Consider the following 18,543-nt stretch of genomic DNA (forward strand, 5'->3'; position numbering starts at 1 on the left):
GTTGTTATTATCATTATTATCATCATCATTATTACCATCATTGTTATTACATTTATAACTTAGTGCGTGAAAATAATGGGCACATTCAACAATGTCAACATTACATCGCGGGAAGACGTGACGTGACCCTAGGTACTGTGGAAATGGATCTGCAGTCGAGGAAGGAACCTGGTGCCGAAAGAATTCTGCTATTGCGTTCGACGCTAATCTCTTGCTCAAGACAGGTGGCGAGTTGCCAGCAAAACGCGGCCGAGTCGATCCTCTTTAGTTTTTGTCCAGACCCTTTTACCTGGACCAAAAACGACTGATTTTTTTTTTTATTTTTTATGTTTTTTATTATTATTATTATTATTATTATTTTTTTTTTTTTTTTTTTTGGGGGGGGGGGGGGGTCCAAAATACTCCACCGAGCAGTGTGGCGGGAAACCGGGATGACTTCATCCATGAGGTACTAAGATGGGAGGAGACAATTGGGTGTGAATGGGTGTATACTTTGACTTGGTCACCCAGGGCATCTATGGGATTATTATCATTACTATTACTATTATCAATAGTATTACTTACTACTACTGCCAACACCACCATCATCATATTAACACCAAAGATCACCTCTACATTAGAGGAAGTTGGTCGAGTCAAAACTCGCTTTCTATTCATGTACAGTTAAAAAAAATATGGAAATTGTTTAATTCCATTCAGTGAAGGGGGGAATCCTCATCATATGTGTAATCTGATGATTGCTAACAAAATTGATGGAATACTTTGAACAAGGAAGTAAATTAGTAAGATAATTCAAAGTAAAATTTGACCAGTGGAGACCGATACAACCTCATGAGTGTAATTATTTGGTTGTGCATTACATTACAGTTGTGCATTACAGTGTGATGTCAGTGACAGCATTACAGGTGAACTTCTTCTGTGCAAGTTCTTGTTGCCTCGCCCCTCCCCATGCTATATGCTTTGACCCATGTGCTACTACTTTGATGGCCAACATGTAAATATTGAGAGGGGGAAGACCTAATGATTGGACAAGAGATGAGAACATCAATTTGGCAAGCTGACTAAAAATGACTTGTGATTTGTATCAGTCATTTATTACTTTGATTTTCCTAGGCTGATGGCACTTGGTAGTAATAATTGAGCTTTCCCATGGATCTCTTTGGAAAGAAAAGTTGGACTGTTGTCTGTGTTGTGTAAGTGTGAGGCAGTACCTCTGCTGCCAAGTACTGAAGGATGGTTGTAGCAGCAAGTTGTCAGTTCTTAAATGAAAAAGCATCAAATATTGTGGGATTTAATAGGTATATCCCAGAGCTGGGAAACTTCCGATTGATGAAGAGGTGAAATTTTGATAATGGGCAAGGGGTAGATAGGTATTGGAAAGTATGTGATCAGTAGGGTGGGGGTTGAAGAACTGAAAATTTTATGATTACAATGTGATGTTTGGAGATGATAATATAACTTTTTTTTCCCTCTCACAGGGCAGCCTCTAGAATTCGACCCAGAATTCAAGGGGCCAGTGAAGAGTCGATCATGTACGGACATCCTCTGCCTCCTCCTCTTTGTGGCATTCCTTGTGGGATGGGGTGTTGTGGGTTACTTTGGTATGTATTTTATAGAAAATGTTGAACACAGCATCTCATTGATATTTCAGTAACTATAGAAATAATGACAAAGGTATTGAAAAATATTTTTACATTAATGAGTTGCACTGTTAAAGGTTTATATGTTGTACCTACAAAAATCTTCCCAAAAATATTTTATTTTGTATTGCTGTAACCACTAATAATAGTATTCAAACTTGATAGGAAAAGCTTGTGACAATTGACATTTCATGTTCTATACATGGCATCTGAGCTCTTACAACATACATACATACATATACCAAGGCTTTTTCCCCCTTACAAGGGGGGTAGCCAAAAAGAAAAAGGCACAAAATCAATTCCACCCATTCCACCCCTGAATACACTCCACACCCCTCCACCCTCCCTCTTACAACAATACAATAAATTTCATTGGGTTAGGCAGTGGGTCTAGGCTATGATTCATCATAGATGTGGGTATTGAACTTGAACATGTGATTATATTATGTTTAGTGGTAATAAAATTATGTACAAGTTTTTGTTGATGTTTTCTAGCTGCTACCAATGGAGATCCAGCACGGCTACTGTATCCAACAGACAGCCGTGGTCGTGTTTGTGGCAAAGACCCTGACCTTCTTGACAAACCCTACCTCCTTTTCTTTGACTTGACTCGTTGTGCTTCACCTAAAGTCATTGCCACTGGATGCCCAACACCACAAGTAAGTTAGTTTTATTTATGAATGGTTCCAAAAAATAGCTGAGGAATTTTAATCCTGTAACATTCAGTGTTATACAGCACTATAATATCTTTTTTGTATTATATGAAACTTGTCAATAGATGTATGAATTAATATTATAGAAAATATGAAGGGCTGTTCACTGGCTGGATCATTAAAAGGGAAAGAGAAGAATCAAAGCTGATAGTGAACATTGAAATATGGTTTGAATGAGGCAAATGATATAGGATAGTCATTTAAGTTAGGTGAGAGGTAAACATCTCATGCATTATTTGCAAAGAACAAAAGGAAAAGTTATCTTTCAGTACCAGAGGCATCCTGCCAAACATTCATGGAAATTGTAAATTGCAAGTGTGGTTGGGCTGAAATAAGTTTGAGGGCCACTCCAACACCAAATGAAGGTGGTTTTGTTTAATATTTTGTTCTCAATGAATGGAATTTGTGATAGTGTTTGAAGGCAAACTGGAATGGTGGACATGCCAGTGGAACAGAAGACATAAAGGAGGACATTTAGTGAGTTCAGCAGAAGGAAGATGGGTATGAGGGTCTTCAGCACTCCATACCACTTTTTAACTCCCCCAGAGTGCCTCTCAAATTATTTGAGGTAAGTACCACATTTCCTTTAAGTCGTGCAGGTTTATTTACAAGTTTTTCATAATTTTGTTGTACAGGTGTGTGTGTCAGAATGCCCTCAGAAGAACTGGGGATACACTGGAGTTAATGTTAATTTTAAGGACCTTATATGCAAAGATGGCACAGACAAGAACAAGGATACCTTTGACTTGATAAAGGATGGAGACTGTGCATACTACTATGTTGAAAGTAAACCCTGTAAGTATTTCACTACATTTTTTACCAAATTAATCAGTAATAGCTTGTGTTTGTAATGTGATGAACTCATCATAATTTATTTTACTTTTTTCTTTCATCCTTTCTTTTGTACCTACCAAGATCATTTTAACTTGGTTATTGTGTGATGTGTAGACCATACCATAAATTGAAAACTTAATTCTGAATTCACAAACAGGACATTTGAATTCTAACTTGCTTAGCTGTTAGTATGTTCCAGTACTGTGTAGGTAACTAAACACTATATTCACACAGATGGTATGTGTGCACATGCACTTTCACAGTGAGGTTTATTAGATCTTATTTATGCACATTACACACATGTGATATCTTAAATAAAAAATAAGCTTGTTTCAGTTGGTCGCAGGTGTGTGCCCCAGAAAATTACTAAGGTTGCTGATTACATAAAAGATTCATCAGAAGCAATGAAGCATTTGAGTGAATCCCAGAGACTTGAAATTGTTGCAAAGGCCCTGCGATACCTTTCAAGGCTGGTACAGTTTGTAGAGGTATTGAAAAAAAAAGACTCAATGTTATGAAATCAAAGCAACAGCACTAATAAATAACCATTTGAGCTTTTTTGCTATTAACACTTAGAAATGTGGCTTTTCACAAGGAATTGGTACTTTCACATGATGCATTCATGTTCATGTATTCTTAGAATATCATGCACTGAGTGTAAGCTTTATTTTCAGATTTTGTATTTGGCCTAATGTCTTCACTTTGACACATACTTATTCTTTTTCATAAACAGGGTAGCCTGTCTTGTTTATCACTTTTTTATCATTTAAAATTGCAACTTAAAGAAAATATAATTACAAAGTAACTCGTCACAGTGCAAAGTCACCTCTTGCCACTTATAAGTTTGCATTACTTGTGCATTGTGTCAATCACTTAATATCTAGTAGACATTGCAGTTATGCTGTATGAGCAGCCTAAGTTAGGGATAACCAGCATTTGATCCCTCTTTATTGTACATACACATGTAGATAATGGCTACCTCCCTTATAAGGGGAAAAAACTATTTTTCTCTCAATACTGGTATATATAGATGAATTAGAAAATATGGTATAGATTATTTATTTCCTTATTTCAGCTCTCATAGCATTTTCTCACTTCATTGAAAAGCTCCAGTTTAGAAAGTGCCACCCTGTAAAAACAGATGAGAAAATCACTCTACTACTTAAACCCTTCCCCAGTTCCAGTCTTTTCCTCCCACCTGACCCATGCATACAATCATCTTAATCATGCCTACAGTGGTAGTTTCTATTACTGTTATTTTGAATTTCATTGATAGGAAACTCACTGCATTGTAGGAAGTGTTGGATGGTTGTCTGTGTTGTATTAGTATGGGTATGTTTCTGTGTTACTGGCTTGTTGCGAGAGGGGAGCAGGAGGCATTTGTCACATCTTTGTATGTAAAAAATATCTTGGATCTGGTCCAGTGACTGAATGCCAGCCTTTCAAGGCTGCATCTCTAGATGGAGGTGAGGAGAGTTGAAAACAAGCAGCAGGGAGATGGTTCTACCAGATATCCTTCTTGTAGGACTACCATAGGCCATTACCAATCATTGGTCCCTCCTCTCTTGCTCTCTTGATACTTGTCACATGCTAAGGGGCTGGCATTCGGTCTCTGGACCAGGCCTAAGGTCTGTATCAACTTCAGCTATACTTTTTCACACATGGAGAGCTGACAACTAGTGGCTGCTTTTCTCTCTCTACAACTTTAAGCCAGAAACATAGAAACAGGCCCACACTGATACAACACAGAAAAAAGATCAAACCTTCTTACCAGAGAGATATGTGGGAGGTTCCAAGGACTGTTGCAAGTCACTGTGAGGCTGTAGGTTTTCACTTGATTGGTTGATTGATTGCCAATCAATCCCTTTGGTCTCCAAACCCCTGTTCCCCCAAGCTCCATAATTCCCAGCCCTAGTCTCAGTTTTAGTTATTTCAATATTAACAATCACATCAACATGTCAGAATTGTATCGAGCACAGAATGTGTACAATAGAAAGAAAAACTAAATACTGCAACCACTCTCCACTCACACACAGTTATGCACATAAGAATTGTATATTTGTAAGTGTCTACAGTGTATGTACTAAATTAGTATTGAGGTGAAATCAGAAAATATTACTGGTAATCCCTGGCTTGGGTTGCATATTTTGGGTGGCGGAATTAGAATATATTCTGGTGGAGGTACAAGCTTGAAGGTAAAGGATATCTGAATTTAGACTATTAGATTTAGCATACAAGTATTCTTATGCTTCCTCCAACACTTATAATGCTTGTGAGGCTGATCTCAAAATGGAGTAAGGTTCTTGTAATAAAGGCTTTTGATTTTGGGATCTATTCCTCAGCAGGAAAAATAACATTGGCCAGCATAAAATTTACGAGATACATATCTAATAATTTGCTCTCAGTGATTCACCATGGACTTGAATTACATGGACTTATGATTGAGAGCTTAGAGTTCATATATGGCCCAATCTATGGGTAATAATGTGACCTTACACACATACACACACACATACATACATACATATCCAATTCATTGTTCACAAGAGTTAGAATACTGGCCCACAGTGCAGTGATGCTCAAATTTTCAGCCCTGGGCAGGACTCAAACTCTGATTGCTAAATTAGCAGTCAAGAGTGGTACCATAGCACCATCAGCCTGTTGATCTTAGCATGCAGGGAGTTTTTTTTATCAGTCAGATCTGCCCTACAGCTGAGTGTCTTGCATTAGGCAATATATAAATGTTAAAATATTTCAGATGAAGTTTTTGGAAAAGAAGATATGTAAAGTTTGTATATCCTGTTGACACCTTAGGACCTTCATAAAGTGGAGGAAGAAAGGATAGTCACCAGGTAGCTGTGCATTCAAAAGAGTGGCAGAGGATACCTGGAGCTGATGGTCTTGATATAAAATTTAACTTAAAAAGATATTAAACGGGGGGTACAATTACTTAGCTATTTTCTTTTATACTTGTGTCTAGATATAAGAGAATATTGAAAGAGTTGAAACAAATGCATTAAGTATGTTCATTGATGCATGTTATTGTAGGGTTAAAAACTGCTCAGTAGCATGTAGCTGATACTTTAGGGTCTGTATGGGGTGCCCATAAGACCAGAGCCACACATCATTTTGTCTGTGATAGAGGAAAACTATATTCAGAGAGAAATTATGCTACTTTATTATACTGCAACTGTCCCTCCATTATCCTGTCCCTCCACTCTTATACTGTCCTGTACCACTTCTCTGAATATTAATTTCTATTTTCACCAAACCCTGTGGCAACAAAAACGGGACGGTGAGTTTGAGTTTGGGAGTGTAGTTGGGATGGTGTCAAGAGTGATGAGAGGACGAGGGAGAGAAGGGTGGCCATACTAGTAAGTGAAGAGATAGGTAAGCAGGTGATGACACTAGAAAGGTAGATGTGGAGTTTTGTAAGTGCATATGGACCTGGTAATGAAAAGAGTGTAGAGGAAAGGGAGGCTTTGTGGATATATTTAAATGAATACATAGAGGGTTTAGGGAGATATGTTAATGTAGTATTATTAGGAGATCTCAATTCTAGGGTAGGAGACAAACCAGTAGACAGAGTGGTTGGGAAGTGTGGAGTTCCAGGACAAAATCATAGTGGAGAGATAATGGTAATGTATTTAAAGAATTTATGGTAGTGAATACAATGTTAAGGAAGAAAGTCAAACATAAGTACACATGGAGAGGGTGGTAGATAGGATTTAAATGGACTATATAGTGGTAACCAGGAGAAGAGTAGGAAGAGTTTTAGATGTACATGTTCTAAGGGAAGAGAGTAGGGGAATATCAGATTTTTGGTGGAAGGTAAGTTGAGAGTGGAGGATAAATGGAGAAAGGAAAAGGACAGAAGGTAGGGAAGTGTTTAGAGTAAACTGCTTAAGTGAGAAAGAAAAGGAGTACAAGAAGCTGAAAGAAGGGTGAGAGGAAGGAAGGATAGAGTAGAACTACGAGTGGAAGAAGAATGGGGATGTTTCAAGGAGGGAGTCACAAAGTGTGCAAAACTGGTGTGTGAACAAGGAGGACAGGAGGAAGAAGAAGGAAGGGTAGTGAGTGGTGGGATGATGAAGCAAAGAAGGTTGTAGAAGAAAATAAACAAGCATTCACAGATTTGTTACAAAATAGGATGAGAGAATCATATGAGGTACAAAGAAAAGAGAAGTAAAGCATAAGATAAAGGAGGCAAAGAGGAGAGCAGATGTGAAATGGGGTAAGAGTATGACAGAAATTTTTTAAAGTAATAAAAGGATATTTTGGAAGGAAATTAAGAAAGGGAGAGGAGGAATCAAGTAGAGAAGAAAAGGTAAAAGGTGCATATGGAGAGATGATAATAGAAGAGATACTAATGAGATGGGCAGAGTATTTTAGGGAGTTGGTAATATGAAGGAGGATAGGGAGGGAAAGGTAGCTGTAGTGGGAAGCGCAAAGAAAATGACAGTGATGAATAAGAAAAATAGAGGAGAAATAAGGAAAGGTGAAGTGAAAGCAGTTATTAAAATGATGAGAGCAGGTAAGGCACCTGGGTTAGATGGTTGTCATGCAGTGTGTCTAAAAAAGGGAGGTACAATGATGGTGGAATGGCTGTTGAGGTCGTTTAATGTTTGAAAGAGTGTAGAGTGCAGGAGGACTGGAGGAGTGCCTGTATAGTTCCACTTTACAAGGGTAAAGGGGACAAGTGTGAGTGTAGTATTCAGAGGGATCAATTTGTTGAGTGTAGTTGGGAAGGCTTATGGGAGTGTTTTGATTGAGAGAATAAGGAGAGAAACAATGGGAGTAATTGGTGATGAACAGTTTGGGTTTAGGACAGGTAGGAGTTCCATGGATCAGATTTTTGTGGTAAGACATATGTGAGAAAGCTTTAGGAAAAGGTAAAGATGCATTTTGGGCCTTTATGGGTTTTGAAAAGGCTTATGACAGGGTAGACAGGAAGGCACTCTGAGAGGTATTGCAGATATATGGGATAGGAGGAAAGCCGTTAAGAGTAGTCAAGAGTTTTTATGATAATAGAGCCTGGCCCTGTCTGGAGTATTGACTTCATGTTATTGTGGCTAAGTAGCATGCATCTGATACTTTAGGGTCTATATGGGGTGCCCCTATGGACCAGGGCCACACATCATTTTGTCTGTGGTATAGGAAATCTGTTCATAGAGAAACTATGATACTGTCTGTCCATTATGCTGCCCACTCCTTGTTAATGTCCTGTACTATCTGAATATCCATTTCCTTTTTTTTTTTTTTTTTTTTTTTTTTTTTTCCAACCCTATGGTGGGAGAAAAGAATACTACCACTTGAGTCATACGAGGCGACAAAAAATGGGACGGGGATAGGACTAGGCATCCTTCTCCCTGTAACCCCAAAGGGGACATTCCTAAAAAAAAAAGTAAAAGCATAAGAGGGTCTAGGAGTTTTCCAACCAGTACCCTAAGGTTTGGGTCTTTTAATGTGCATGAATGTGGTACAAATGAGAGTAAAAGGGAAGAGATAGGCAGTATGTTTGTGAGAAGATGGATGGTTTGGGAGTGAGTGAAACTTGAGTTGAGAGGGAGGGGCAAGTGTGAGTTTGGGAGTGTAGTTAGGAGGTTCTCAGGAGTAGAGATAGGATGAGGTAGAGAATGAGTGGTTATACTAGTAAGTGAAGAAATAGGTAAGTGTGTAGTGGAGTGGAAGGGGGTTTCTTCAAAGTTAATGTGGATGAAGGTGAAACTGGGAAGGGAGATGTGGGTTTTTGTAAGTGGATATGGGCCTGGTAGTGAGAAGAGTGTAGAGGAAAGGGAGACTTTTTGGATGGATTTAAAGGAGTGCATAGAGAGATTAGGGAGAAATGTCAATGTAGTATTAGGAGACCTTAATGCTAGGATAGGAAATTAACCAATAGATGGAGTGGTTGGGAAGTGTGGAGTTCCAGGAAAGAATCATAGTGGAGAGTTGATGGTGGAGATGTGTCCAGAGAGTTGATGATAGCAAATACAGTGTTTCAGAAGAAAGTCAAGCATAAGTACACATGGGAGAGGGTGGTGGATGGAAGGGTGGTAGATAGTGTTTTAATGGATTATGTAGTGGTAACCAGGAGTACAGTTGGAAGAGTTAAAGTTGTACATGTTCTAAGTGTAGAGATTGGGGGAATATTAGATAATTTTTTAGTGGAAGATAAGTTGAGAGTGGAGGATAGATGGAGAAAGAGGAAAAGGACAGAAAGTAGGGAGGTACTTAGAGTGAACTGCTTAAATGAGAAAGAAAATGAGAAGGAGTACAAGAAGAAGGTGAGAGAGGAGTGGAAGGGAGTGAAGGATAGAGTAGAACTAGGAGTGGAGGAATGGGGATGGTTTAAGGAGGAAGTCACAAGGTGTGCAAAGATAGGAAGGAAGGGTAGCGAGTGGTGAGATGAAGTAAAGAAGGTTGTAGAGGAGAAGAAGTGAGCTTTTACAGAATAATTACAAAATAGGATGAGGGAATCATATGAAAGGTACAAAAAAAAGAGAAGAGAAGTAAAACATAAGATAAAGGAGGTAAAGAGGAGAGCAGATGTAAAATGGGGTAAGAATATGGCAAAAAAATTGAAAGTAATAAATGTTTTGGAAAGAAATTTAGAGAGGAAGAGGAGGCAAATCAAGTAGAGAAGAAAAAGTAAAAGGGGCAGCTAATGGAAGAGAATGCAGTAAGAGGAAGATGGGAAGAGTATTTTAGGGAGTTGCTAAATGTGAAGGAGGATAAGGAGGGAAAGATAGTTGCAGTGGGAAGTGCTACAAAAATGACTGTGAGTGAGGAAAATAGAGGAGAAATAAGGAAAGATGAAGTGAAGGCGCATTGATAAAATGATGAGAGCAGGTAAGGCACCTGGGTTGGATGGATATGTTTTGGCATGAAGAGAGAGGGAGGGGGTACTGTTGCTAATTATGAATTTATACATTTGTCACATAGGCCTCAATAAGGAAAGGGGGGTATATCTTATAGTTGTTAGTTGAAATTCCATATTGAAACCATCTCCAGATATATTAACTTCATTACAAACAATAACCATATATAAGAAAAACCCTGGCAGTACATACACACATACACACACATCCATTTCACTATGGTTATATCTGTCATGCTCATTTTCCTATTTTTGGTCTTCATTAGATTTACTATTCCAATCCTGTTCCACATACCTGGTCTGGCAACATTTATGGGGAATGTTCTCTTCAGTCTTGTGAGACCAGATTCATCATGATTTGTATATATTTTTTGCCAGTTTAGATATTCAAACTTTTGTTTCTAGTTTGTGTAAAGAATTTTGTATGCTTTTACCCTATTCCATTTTCCTCGTTTCCCCTATCTTACATTATTTATACTCCCCATCTTTTCATTGCCTCTTTTCCTTCTCAGTATCTCTTCATTCCATTGTCAGCATTCTTTACCCTCCCTAGCCTCCTAGAAGCCTATTTCCATTACTTTTCCTTATTTTTTTATTGCTTTGTGTTCTCCAATCTGACGTTTTATATTTTTTGGGCATAGCTTTGTTGTCATTGGTAACAGGTACAACCAACCAGGAATTATGTCCACACACAATCTTGATATTGACAGGTACATTTACAATTTTCCATCCTCTTCTAGAAGACCCAACAGTGAATAGTGGCAGCATCCCTCTTTTTTCACTGGAGGGCATGGCAAGATACCTTTACCATAATTATTTGCATGTTTACAATAAGCTCACCAGCCCTGCCAGACTTACCATGCCCGTAGCATGTTTTAATCATGAGCAGAAAAGGTGTACAAGAATGCAGTTGTGGATGCAACTCTCTTGGATGCATGTGGGATCAGAAATTAGCTGAAAAACATCTCTGAAAGCATGCAAGATAGAGGATGAGACAGAATTATGACAGTAAACTGTTCACTTCCCCAAATACCATCAAGTTAGACAGAAAAACCAAATGGAGATGGGCTAGTGTTCTTACATATAAATGCTGTCTGGTTTCTAAATTTTGGAAGAAGATGTATTTTGAAGGCTGGATCTACCTTGTGACCGAAGGCAAAAGAAGATTACCAGTAATTGAACTCTCTCTCTCTCTCTTTTCTTTTCTTTTTCTTTTTCTTTTAGCAAAATGAGAATACATGAGAATTATGGGCCATTACTCTACAGGGTAGTGATGAGGTGCCCAGAAGGAGGACTGGAAGAGTTCTGGATGTAAATGTGTTCAAAGGAGAGGGCAATAGATTATATGATCATCAGGGGGAAGTGGAGAATGAAGAAAAGGGTAGCAGAGAAGCTGAAAGTAAGCCAGTTGAATGAGGGGGGGGGAATGTGAAACTAGGATGAGGGCTGTAGTGAAAGATTGAGAAATGGGAGTGAATGAATTGGTGTGTTTCAAGAAGTAAGTACCAAAATGTGCAAAGATGGTGTGTGCAAAGAGTAGGATGGGAAGGAACAGAAGCTGAGTTAGTACTAATGAGGTTGACAGATTAGATGCCAATTTAAAAGATGAAAACTTAGAGAAAGTGAGGTCACATGACAGTGAATGAAGGAGTGGAGGTGAGGAGAATTATGGAGTAAAGGAAGCAAGTAAATGTCTAGAGGGAATGAAAAGTGTTCTAAGAAATTGTTATCTTGAGATGAAAACAAATAGAAGGCTGTATGAGAGAGTGATTGCCCATGGTTATGGAGCAGAGACCTGGAATTTGAAGAAGATAAAGAGAAAACCAGAATATCTTTGAGATGAAGATTTGGAGAAGTATGGTTGGTGTCATGAGAATAGTGATAAATATGGAGATAAGGCAGAGAGCAGGGGTGGAAAGAGAGCTGTCAGATTGAGTAGGTCAGAGGTTACTGAAATGGTTTGGGCATACAGAGGGAATGAGAAAAGATAAGTAGTGTATGGAAAGCAGAAGTGGATGGGATGAACTCAAGAGGAAGACCAAAAATGAAGTGGATGGACATGGTGAACAGTACATTGGATGCAAGACTAGCAGCTGTCAATCATGGAAGAGATACTGCAAAAGATAAGAGTGAAAAGGAGAATGGTTGCATATGGATGAAGAAATGACAAAGCCAAAAGGGATGTTTTTCCTATAAAATATTTTGAGTTAATGAGCACAGGGAACACCACATAACGAAGTAATAGAGGTAAACCGGCTCCAGTCATTGGGCTCTGGTGTAGAAGCACCATCTTGCTGTATTGCATTTGACCCAAGTGGTGCAGTGGGAGACCAGTATGACCCTCCATCCCATAGGTTCCAAGATAGGAGGGGGGACAATTGGATATTGGCTGAATGTGGGAGGAGGGTGGGTGTGTTTTGAGTCTTCCACCCAGCTTTAAAAAGGGAAAATACTTTTTGGTATTAATGTACTCTTTACAACTAATATGAAATGTTCCACATCTTGTAATTTGAGTTTTTAATCCAGAAATAGGGAATATTTATTATAGCATTTGGTATTGGCATACTGCTAGCATAGCAAAATAGTGTTAGGAAATCAAATTTTTGCCACATTCTACATACATATACCAAAGGCTTTTTCCTCTTTACATGGGAGGTAGCCAAAAAATAAAGGCATAAAACCACTCCCACCCATTCCATCCCCAACATATTCCACTCCCATCCATCCCCTTCCCTCCCTCATATCTTGGCACCTCCTGGATAACATGTCATCCCTGCATCTTGCCCACTGCCCTGGGTTAGAAGTAGTGTCGCAAGACACAGCACATCCATAGTTAGGCTGGATTGTTAAATCAGCAATCCCCCTCTCTATCCGCTTATGCAGAAAAGGAGAAGACAGGGAGAAATCCCTTTAGGGTGCGTCAATTTATTTCTCACACATACTCCCTCAACCATACACAACCATTCTCCATTCACCCCTATCTTCTGTCCTCTCCCATCCTTCCTCAACAGACATTCCCTTCTTTCCCAATGCCCCTTTTACCCCATCCATCCATCTCATCCTAGGTCGCCCCCTCATATTCACTCTTTCCACATCTGCCATCCACACCTCTATTACTAGTCTTTCTTCACTTGTTCTTTCCATGTGTCCAAACCATCCCAATACTCTGTCATCAACCCTGTCTCCCAACTCCCTTTCCATCCATGTTCTCCTTACCTCCTCATTTCTCACTCAATCCAGCCTAGTAACCCCTATCATACTTCTCAGGCACCTCATTTCAAACACATTTAAACTCCTTTTCTCTTCCTCTCTTATGTTCCATGTTTCTGCCCTGTACAATGCTGTTGACACAATCACTCCTTCATACAATCTCCTCTTACCATCCATTCCCAAATGTTTATTTCTCATTACACTTTTTAATCCTCCAAGGCATTTACTCATTTCTCTCAATCTACATTCCACCTCCACTTCTACTCCTCCCTTTCCCATCACATTTGCACCCAAGTATCTAAAACTATACACTTCCTCCAGTCTCTCTCCCTTAATACTCACTTCCAATCTGCTGCCACTTTCTCCTCTTGTACCTCTCATCACCTTACTTTTACCCACATTTATCTTCAACTTCCTTCTTTCGCACACCTTCTCAAACTCTGTCATTAACTTCCTCAATCCCTCCTTTGATCCTGCTGCAAGCGCAGTGTTGTCAGCAAACAACTGGCTTATCTCCCACTTTTCTCCATTTTCTTTAACCATCTCCAATCCCTGACCCACTACCCTTGCATTCACCTCTCGCACCACCCCATCCATGCATAAATTGAACAGCCAGGGTGACATAACACATCCCTGACAAAGTCCCACCTTTACCTCAGACCACTCACTCTCTCCATTTCTAATCCTAATACAAACTATACTACTTTCATAAAAATTCTTGACTGCTCTTAAAAGCTTTCCTTCTATCCCATACATCAGCAATACCTCCCACAGTGCCTTCCTGTCTGCCCTGTCATAAGCCTTTTCCAGATCCATAAAAGCCCAAAAAATATTCTTACCTTTTTCTATAGCTTTCTCACATATCTGTCTTACTACAAAAATCTGATCTACACAACCCCTACCTGTCCTAAACCCACACTGTCCCTCACCAATTACTCCCTCTGTTCCTCTACTAATCCTCTCAATCAAGACTATTGCATAAGCCTTCCCAACTACACTTAACACATTCTAGACATTCTAGATACGAAGAAAAAAAAAATATCCAGAATTTCATGTACCCTGTAATCTGTAGTGTTTCTGTTGAGTAATGTCACTGTTGATATGGAAATTACAACTGTGAAATCCTTTACTCCATTGGTGCTGAATAGTGGCAGGACGCTGCATTCCCAAGGTGGTAACTGACGCGGCATTGTATTTCAATGGCACCATAATGGTTAATGAGGATGACGATGAAATCACCGGGGAAATACTTGGGGAGGCCTCAAAGTACTTGGCCAGATTCTACAAAGCCACAGAGGTAAACCTTTTTTCCATATCTTATAAATGCTATTTCTCATTTTTAGTGTAGATAGTCATGAATGCATACTTTAAATGAGGCCTGGCATACATAATGATAAAAGTGGAAAGTTTTTGAAATAGAAAAAATGTAATCTGTGTGACCACATTTGTACAGTATAAGGTGGTAATGTACCCCTCCAGTGCATCATTTTCTTGACTGAGGGAGGAATATAAAGCATTGAAAGAGGGATGAAAAGTTAAAATGGTACTAAACATCTCTGTAATCCTTTTTAACTGATAATTGTTTTACTACAGTACTTCATTATGCATTTAATATGCTAGAATGATGGGTTTGTAAGCTTATTTAGCTGGAGAAAGGCATAAGCGTTATAAAAATTGGATGCTTTTTTACATTTTTCTCTGTTGCATACACCACACAAGTACATAATAGCTGAGTGCACTTCGACAGATTTTTTTTTACCCAGATTTTCTTATGAGGTAGGGGAGAAAATATGCTTAATTTAATGCAGTTTTCAGCTTTGCAAAGCATTTCGTGCTGATGGTGACAATACTGTCACTTGTACTTTGCCAGGCTTTGCCAGGGTAAGCATTCATGCATTTTTTTTGGATGCATATGGATCTCATTGCCTATTTTGATTTGTCTCCCTAAGTGGTTTGTATTGCTTAATATTTTGTGTTTAAGAATCACAATGGAGTTTGTCCAAATATTATATCTGCCATTTTTTTAGGTTCATCTGTTATTTTGTATTATGATTTTATATTCTTATCCTGAGTGAAATTTGAAGTAAAGCCTCTACTCAAAAGTATAGCTTTAATCTATATCTGATAATGTATTCAGAGATGGTACACTTAACACATTCTCAATAGTGCTGTCCTTAACTATAAGCATACATGCATATCTACAATCAATGGTGAAGTCTGACTTGCAGAAATGCACAAAATGGGTATATATATATATATATATATATATATATATATATATATATATATATATATCCATGTGCATATACACTTCATACACTCACATCTGCATACATTTACACAACCACTCACTGTACTTACCTAGTTGTATTATACAGTAAGGGAGCTATGCTCATAGTGACCTGTCTTTGTATCTTTCAGTATCTAGTTTTTTCTTAAATTCTTGTATGGTTTTTGCACATACTAATGTTTCGTCCAATTTGTTCCAGACATCCACCACTCTATGTGGGAAACTTTTTTGAGTTTCTTATGTCCCCTTGTATTTCTCTTATCCCAATTTAATAAGTTCTCTCTATCAAGGACTTCTGTGCCTTTTTCTTTGGTCCAAAGTTGGTAATTTCAATTTAGCCGATCTCTCCTCATATGACAGGTTTGAAAGTGTTGGGGCCATTTTTGTGGCTGCTCTCTGGATTTGTTCAATTTTCTTTATATGGTATTCTTTTTGGTACTGGATGACCATAGTGTCACAACATACTCTAGTCTAGGCCTTATTAGTGTGACTAGTATTTTTTTTTTAACCATTTCTTCATCTAAATAGGTAAACCACTTTTATTGATCTTAGCAAGCTGTAAGATTCTCTGACAATTTTGTTTATCTGTTTATCAGGGGATATGTCATTTGATATAATTACTCCCAGGTCTTTTTCAGATCTTTCTTTACTTCCTTTGTTCCAATTTTATATAGTCCTGATATTTTTCTGAACTCCATTATACTACATTTCTTTATGTTGAAGTCTACTTCCCACTTTTGGTACCATTTCCAAACCTTGTTTAGGTCTCTCTGTAGTGATTCACAGTCTGTTTCAGTATTCATTTTCCTCAGCAATTTAGCATCATCTGCAAAGAAGCTCATCCATGTCATTCACATAAATAGTGAACATTGTTGGAGCCAATACAGATCCCTGTGGAACTCCACAAATAATTTCCATCCAGTGTAGTAATTTACTTTGTATCCCTCCTAAGTTTTCCAGTTTTTTTAATAATTTTTTTGTGTAGTGCTTTGTCAGAGGCCTTTTGTAAGTCTAGGGAAGCACAATCAGCCCATCTGTCCCTATCTTGTATTATATCTATTAGTCTTGAGTAGAAACAGATTAAGATTGTGGGACATGATCTTCCCTGCCTGAATCCAAATTGTCTTTGGTCTATTATATTGTTTTCTTCCAGGTGTTTTATTCAACTATTCTTGACCATTTTTTCACAATTTTTGGCTACAGTGCTAGTAAGGGAGACCGGTCTGTAATTTGTTGATTCGTCTTTGTTTCCTCCATTATATATTGGTACAATATTGGCATTTTTCCAGTCCTTTGATATTTTTCCTTCTTTGAGTGAGCAACTCGTTATGTTATATATATTTTGTCCATTAATTCTTCTTCACATTCTTTAAGTATCCAATTTGCAATTCTGTCTGGTATGTATGATTTCCTGACATCAAGGTTCATTAGTTGATCCATTATTTCATTATGTTTTATCGGTATTTCCCCTCATAAGTGGTGATTGCACTTCAATTCCTTCACCTGAATGCTGTACTTTATCTCTAGTGAAGACTGACTTGAAGTGGTTGTTCATGACTTCAGACATTTCTAAATCTTCTTTATATTCCATATTTTCCATGGCGTAGTTTCACCATTTTTCTTTTTTTTTTTTTTTTTTTTTTTTTTTTTTTTTTTTTTTTTTTTTTTATTTTTTTTTATTTTTTTTTTTTTTTTTTGTTTTTTTTTTTCTCTCTCTCTCTCTCTCTCTCTCTCTCTCTCTCTCTCTCTCTCTCTCTCTCCAAGTTTACCATTCACATATCTATAGCATAGTTTGGGTTGATCTTTACATTTTTCTACCATGTCTTTTTTGTAATTTCTCTTTTCCTCTCTGCACACTTTTATATACTGTATTCATTTCTATTGATATATATTTGCCACTTTCCAGGTTTTTTTTATCTTTTTTCCATCTTTTCCAACCTTTATCTCTTCTATCTTCCTCCTCACTGCATCTTCTGTTGAACCAGCACTTAATGTACACCTTTTCTTGTTTCTGTCTTGGTACATATTTACTGGTATTCATTCTTTCATTATAGATTTCCATCAAAATAATCCATTTCTCTTCCACTTATGTCTCTTCTTTGAAAAAGTTTTCCCAACTTGCATTTTGAAAGAATTTCTAAAATTTCCCAAAGTCTGTTTTGTTGTACATCAGTCTTCCTTTTTTGTATTTCTCATTTTGCTATATATATATTTCCTCCTTTAGTTCAACCTCTATTAGTATGTGGTCACTCTTTCTAAATGATGTCTTGTATTCAATTTTATTCACAATTTCAGGTTCTGTTGTAAATATTAAATCTAGTCTTGATGGTTCTTCATTACTTCTATATCTGGTATTTTATTTTACCCATTGTGTCATTGTATGTTCTATAGTCATGTCAAGTAATACATTTCCCCATAGATCTTCTCCACTTTTCACTGTCATCTCTTCCCAACAGATTTCCTTGCAGTTAAAATCTCCCATAAGTACCAGGTTACCTCCATCCTTCAGCATCTCGTTTAATGAATGCCTTGTATCTTCTAACATTTTTGAATGATTGCCCTCTTTCCAAGAGCCCATTTTTGGGGGCACATAAATCACCACAAACTTTCTACTTTTCATGTCACCATCTTCAACTTTTATCATGATCACTTCCACACTGTTTTTACCCTCTGTAACCTTCATAATTTTTAAGATTTTCTTGGCCAAAACATGATTCCCCCACCCTGTTTCTTGTTTCTGTTTTTAATCCAATAATTATATAACCCATGTCCAACACTATGGTGGTAGTGGACCCCTTAATTTCATCTCCACAATTCTCGTTTTGTGTGTGTATTTACCTAGTCGTATTATACCGGAAGGGGAGCTATCCTCATAGTGACCTGTCTTTGTATCTCTCAGCATCTATTTTGTTCTTAAATTCTTGTATGGTTTTTGCACACACTACTTTTTTTTTGTAATCTCTTCTATAATTATCCTTT

The 18,543-nt window shown here is 37.8% G+C and overlaps 1 protein-coding gene across 3 annotated transcripts in view; it reads left to right on the forward strand.

Moving 5' to 3' along the window:
* Ctl2 (Choline transporter-like 2) overlaps positions 1-18,543 on the forward strand; it is a 68,443-nt gene that overhangs the window by 19,781 nt on the left and 30,119 nt on the right. For 2 of the 3 annotated variants that reach the window (XM_076192602.1, XM_076192604.1), the window contains 4 exons: positions 1,479-1,601; positions 2,136-2,299; positions 2,989-3,148; positions 3,524-3,675. In XM_076192602.1, coding sequence (XP_076048717.1) covers positions 1,479-1,601; positions 2,136-2,299; positions 2,989-3,148; positions 3,524-3,675 — 599 coding nt within the window. Of the gene's footprint in view, positions 1-1,478; positions 1,602-2,135; positions 2,300-2,988; positions 3,149-3,523; positions 3,676-14,422; positions 14,572-18,543 lie in introns of all 3 variants that reach the window. The other variant, XM_076192603.1, reaches the window with a different exon arrangement.

This window comes from Oratosquilla oratoria, chromosome 11 (assembly GCF_046742065.1).
Source record: "Oratosquilla oratoria isolate Oo_2021 chromosome 11, ASM4674206v1, whole genome shotgun sequence".
Lineage (NCBI taxonomy): Eukaryota > Metazoa > Arthropoda > Malacostraca > Stomatopoda > Squillidae > Oratosquilla > Oratosquilla oratoria.